We start from the raw sequence: 6,014 nt of genomic DNA, 5'->3' as shown, positions 1-6,014 counted from the left end.
GGCTCAAGAAGGAATCTTAAGGAACTAAGGAGCAACAGGAGTGTGTGGATGTTTGTGTATGTGCTATAGCCTGATTCTGATGGTTTTCTTGTGTGTTTTAGTATGGTGGTTACCCGAGGATCAAGCTCAAGCGACCCCGAGAGGCCGAGTTCCAGTGATGATAAGATCTGTAGGATTGTTGCCGCCGAGGTGGGCGCGGCGATCAGAGGGGCTATACCAGAGAGTTTGGGTCTATTAAGACCATGATGATTGAGACCTTCGACGAGCGTTATGCCGCCGTCACTGAGGCTGCTGCTGCCGCAGCCTTTGCTGCTGCGAGACTGCAAGGGGGGTGATTCATTGTGATACCAGGAGTTCAACAACATGAAGCCACCCAAGTTTGATGGGACCCAGGACCCGATTGCTGCGATGAGATGGATTTCTGATGTTGATGATTGTTTTTACACTTGCTCTTGTCTATATAATTTGAGCGTTCGTTTCGCGTTAAAATCGCTTTGCTTGGGAGCGAAGGATTGGTGTAAATTTGTGACGGATGGCTATTCTCTTGAAGAGTGTACTGTAGTGACATGGGAGAGATTTACTTAGATGTTTAGAGATGAGTTTGTACCAGTGGTTGGGAGAGAGAGAGAGATTGGCCCATGAGTTCCTGTCTCTCAAGCAGAAGACAGAGACGATGACTGAGATCACTAGGATGTTTCATGAGAGGGTCGTAGTTTCCCCTGAGCATGTGTCGACTGAGTAGGAACGTGTGAGTCGGTACCTGAGTATTCTGAGGAGGGATATCCGTGAGTTCGTGGCGAACACCTCATATCGAACATTGGCTGAGCTGCAGACCAATGCCAATAGGAGAGAGATCGAGTTGGAGACCCAGGTGAGAGAGGAAAGGGAGACTCAGGTGAGAGATAGGAGGCCAGTACAGTCACAGCCGGCGACTAAGCGTCCAAAGCCTGCTGACTTGAGAGCTAGAGGCCAGAAGGGCCGCACTTACAGCAAATGCGGCAAGGTACACGAGGGGCCCTGTCGGGCGGGGGATATTTATTACATGTGTGGCAAGGAGGGGCATATAGCTAAGGATTTCCCCAAGGGATTTCAGGTTTGCTTCAGTTGCAACCAGTCGGTTCATTTGAGGGCCGAATGTCCACTGCTTGCATCTAGGGCGATTCAGACTCCGATCCCCGCAGCCCTGCGTATTGACGACCGACAAGGGAAGGCCGAGGCTCCAAGGGCCCGAGGGAGAGCATTTCAGTTGACAGAAGAGGAGGCCAGAGCAGCTCCAGACGTCATGGATGGTATGTGTTCTGTTATTTCTACTGATTTATTTATGTTGTTTATGATATTGTTCATGTTAGGTTCTTTCCTTGTGAATTTTATACTCGCACTTCTGATGGTTGACTCGGGTGCGAGTTGGTCTTTTGTGTCATCATCTTTTTGTCATGGTTTTAGTATTTCACAGGAGGCCTTGAGCATGCCATTGATAGTATCTATACATGATGGGCATCCGGTCTCCGCTATTGACATCTATCGGGGTTGTGTGATAGAGATTTTTTGTGTTGGGTATCCGATGGATCTTATCCCTATTACAATTGTAGATGTTGGTGTTATCATGGGTATGGATTGGTTAGCCAATTTGGGGTTTTGATTGATTGTGAGCGACAGTTGGTGATGGTTCGAGATCCTAGTAGGGGAGTGCTCACCATGAGAGTATGGGTTATCTGGCATACGTAGTGGATACCCGTGTTGATGAGAAGAGATCGGTTTCTATTTCTGATGTTCCTGTTGTGCGTGATTTCCCTGATGTTTTTCCAGAGGAATTGCCTGGTGTGCCTCCTAAGAGGCAAGTAGAGTTCTAGATTGATCTGATCCCTAGTGCGGCGCCAATTGCCATGGCCTTGTATCATCTTGCACCTCCTGTATAACATCACAAAATTCAAGACCAAAAATTTCATTTTCATTAAGTTATTATAAAACCAACAGTATAAGAAAACATCCATAATAACATCCCATGTCAAACCAAAGTGTCAATAATCAAAACATGTTATCATAAAATAATATCATAGTGTAATCCTAAAGATCTCATGTGCGGAAAACATAGCGTGATGCGCTGCGAGCAATCCAACTCCTTCCCTTTGAAAACGTAGTACCTGAAACCAAAACTGAAAACCGTAAGCACGAAACTTAGTGAGTTCCCCCATCATACCACATACCATATAAACACATAATACCTAGAATATCTGGGTGCTGGCCTCCCCTTCGGTATCTTTCAACCGGTAACTGCCTAGCATAATTGGGTGCTGGCCTCCCCTTCGGTATCTTTCAACTGGTAGCTGCCTAGAATAACTAGGTGTTGGCCTCCCCGTCGGTATCTTTCAACCAGTAACTGCCTAGCATAACTGGGTGCTGGCCTCCCCTTCGGTATCTTTCAACCGGTAAGTGGGGACTATTTCACCCCTACCACTACCACATAATAACATAACATATACATATAAATCATATATTGTCTAGTATATCTGGGTGTTGGCCTCCCCTTCGGTATCTTTCAACCGGTAACGGGGGACTATTTCACCCCTTACCGCTACGACATAATAACATAACATACTAGCACGTAAAGCATGACAGATAGTAGCATACCAGACAATTATCACAAAGACAATAATCTCAACTATAATCACCTACTAGTGGGCCGACATTGGTGCCTTAGACCCACTTCTACTGGAAGGTAACTCACCTCGCACTGCTGAAGTCCCGCAGACAAAACCCTGGCTGCTGGAAGACAAAGACTACTTTACCCCTAACTTAGCTTTATTCAAGCCCGGGGCCCAATCCAGAGGGCCAAAAGTCAAACTATGAACAAAACCTATCATATGGCCCAATTTTCCAAATTGGGCCCAAACCTTTACATGGTCTTACCCTAAGGCCTAACTATTTCTTCTAGTCCAAACATTTGGCATTCCAATGGTCCAACCTCTCATAATCCTCAAGGCCCAATTATGGCCCATTTATAGCCCAATTTTCCAAATTGGGCCCAAACCCTCACATGGACCTTACCTCAAAGCCCATCCATATATTCTTAGTCCATATGATTGTTCTTGGATGGCCCATCAATAGCCCAATCACCAAAGCCCAATAGAAAGGCCCAAGTAAGATTAGGGTTTTCACATAAAATGACGATTAGGGTTAATTATTTCCTACTTAACCCACTAAGGACTTAATCCATTAAGTCCATCAATCTATTGGGTCAATCATGTAGTGTGGTCGGCTTAATACATAATCGCAATCCGGTCATCCAAAATGCTGGTCCCGACACTCCAAAACCTATATATCCAAAATTAGGGTTTTCTAAACCCTAATTAGGGTTTCCAACCCATTCAAAACCCAATTAGGCCCAAAAGCTAAGTCTTTAGATCAATTAGGGTTCCATTAGGTCAACTAGGGTTTCATTTCGTCAACAAGGGTTAAACAAGTCGGGCACCACCCACTACCACCTCGGGTAGTGGTGGTCAACGGCGGCTCACGAAGGCGGCCACCACCTCAGGGTGGTGGTTATGGTTCTATTCCAATTGTGTCCAAACATCCCAAAAGTATTCTAACACAAGCAAAAGCACACCATCACCCAACACGGTGGTTGGTGGCGGCAGGAGGCGGCAGCCACCACCTCACGGTGGTGGTTATGAGTTTTCTTTGATTATTCTGTAACCGATTACAAACATACAACACAAAATCACAAATAAACACACACACACACACTAAGATAAACATATACACACAGCCACCCTTGTGGTGGCCGGTGGTGGTACTGGTGGCAGCCACCACCTCACGGTGGTGGTGGTGGCCTTTTCTCGGTTTTCCGGCCAAACAAAACGACCACACACACAAAATAACACACACACCACACGAACTTGAAGCATCGGGACACTCGTACTCACGTGAAACACGAACACAACAGCCCTTCAGGGTGGTAAGCGATGACCGGAGCAACAACGGAATTGCATAAGCGGCGGCGGCGGTTCGTGGCTGTGGTGTAACACTGAAATGGTGGAGAAGAAAGGATAAAGCGAACGACAGTAGCAGCAGCAGAGGAACGGACCCGCTGATGATCCTCATCGTCACCGACAAGGAAGAAAGGTCGATCCGCGATGACAGCAGTAGTGCTATACGTCCGGCGGCAGTCCTGTGGTCGCTGGTGGCCTTTCGCTGATCGGAAAACGGGTATAGTGGCAGCTCATCGTCTTCAACGGCCTCGTAATCGTCAGTAGCACCCGCGGCGACAATGGTTGGTGGTTTACGACCTCAACAGCGGGGGTGGCGGCTCCGGTCGTCTACTTCCGACCTCCCTAATGGACGCAACCTCCACACGATGCACACACCGTCGGCTGAGGAAGATACGGCAGTTCGCGGTGGCAGCTATGGAGGGGACGGTAGTGGAGAGACAAGGGTGGAAAGGTGGCGCCGGAAGTTGAAGAAGTGAGATGGCGGCTGAGACATGTTCCTTAGGGTTAGGGTTTGGACGGGGGTTATATACCCGGCACCATTCTAAAATTATTGCCATAATGACAGGAATGGTCCCTCCCCATAAGGATCTTTTCAACCCAAGTCTATAATTTACCATTTACACCCTTCCTTCTAAAATCCCTTTCAAATCAAGTCCAAAATTTTACCAAACAGCTCCTCCCTCTACAAATTATTTTCAACTGAAGTCCTTATGTTACCAAGTAGCCCCTGTCTTCTAAGAATCTTTACAAAACAAATCTCGAATTTACACTTTAACCCCCGAATAATCCAAATTATAACATTTGGCTCCGGAAAACCAACACCCCACTAAATCTTATGGATTTTAGGGCTACTATTCATATTAATTTTATCTATTTTATTTATTTAATAACCAGGGTGTTACAACTCTCCCCCACTTAAATTAGATTTCGTCCTCGAAATCATTCATTACCATTCCTTACACGCCAACCACTCAAGTAACATGGCCACAATTCAGGGCACACCCTAGCCTTCCCAGGGTAACCGTAACCAACCTTCGCAAGGCCATAAAATCCATAGATGAACGAATTCCTTGCAACCATCACATTTACTCAACCTGAAATATGCAGTCTCGAGATGGTCTGACTCCCTGACAGACCACCCATACTGAATCATTATCGTTGAATCCAGTCCACTTGTCTCTCAACTAACTAGTCAACTTCTGATAACTCGAGGTTCCCACTGGAAAACAGGGTCACAGATCTAATTATCCCTACAGATCACTTATACTTGGCCAAGGCTCAGATAATCCCGCTATGAGTGACTTATCACTTCCCAATCAATCAGTTTCTTCGTCCGTACCTGCAAACCTGAAACACTAATACTGCCCGAGACCCCAAAACTACCCGAAACACTGAACTACCCGAAGCAGTATGTTGCCATATGGCTGCTTTTCAAAATCTACCGAGACCTCCCTGATCTCAATTCGTTCGCCAGCCATCAAAAAAATCGGGTTCCGACCCAGTTACAGAGCCAAAAGACTCCCACGTAGTCGCCTCACATGACTTCCGAACGAAATCCTTCTCTGTCGATAGTTTCCACTAGTTATCATTCCACTGTGGCTCTAGCGACCTCCTGATATAACTGATCGGGTCCATACATCGAGTCCTGACGTCACCAAATCCAAGGCTAAAAGTGATTGCTACATGACCAATGGTAGCCTTATATCACAAACGACTTTAAGCAGTCCATTGCTTCCTTGATCTCATAACTGTAGTGGTGTTCCTATGGTCGTATTGCTAGCTCAACCAGATCTACCCGTCTGGGTAATTCTGTAACCCAATATTTGGATTTCCATATCCCTCACTGCTGCACCCGACCTGGTGGGTACTACTGTTCCTTCCGCGTTCTACAACACGCTCATGCTATCTACTAACCTAGTGAATGTTACGGCTACACCCGCAGTCTCACAACACTCTAGCATTATCTGTCAACCTTGTGAATGCTACGGCTACCCCCGCAGACTTACAACACTCTAGCACTATCTG

The 6,014-nt window shown here is 46.4% G+C and overlaps 1 protein-coding gene across 1 annotated transcript; it reads left to right on the top strand.

The window, feature by feature from the left end:
• The first annotated feature begins 1,042 nt into the window (after nt 1-1,042).
• LOC145126564 (uncharacterized) lies at nt 1,043-1,850 on the top strand. The gene is made up of 3 exons (XM_079061906.1): nt 1,043-1,289; nt 1,350-1,607; nt 1,726-1,850. Exons 1-3 carry the CDS (start codon nt 1,043-1,045, stop codon nt 1,848-1,850), a joined length of 630 nt encoding a protein of 209 aa, XP_078918032.1.
• The last annotated feature ends 4,164 nt before the right edge of the window (nt 1,851-6,014 follow it).

Source organism: Lactuca virosa, chromosome 7 (genome assembly GCF_052849685.1).
Source record: "Lactuca virosa cultivar CGN04683 chromosome 7, Lactuca_virosa_CGN04683_v6, whole genome shotgun sequence".
NCBI lineage: Eukaryota > Viridiplantae > Streptophyta > Magnoliopsida > Asterales > Asteraceae > Lactuca > Lactuca virosa.
The sequence above is the reverse complement of the archived record's forward strand: the minus strand, read 5'-3'. Positions and strand labels throughout refer to the sequence as shown.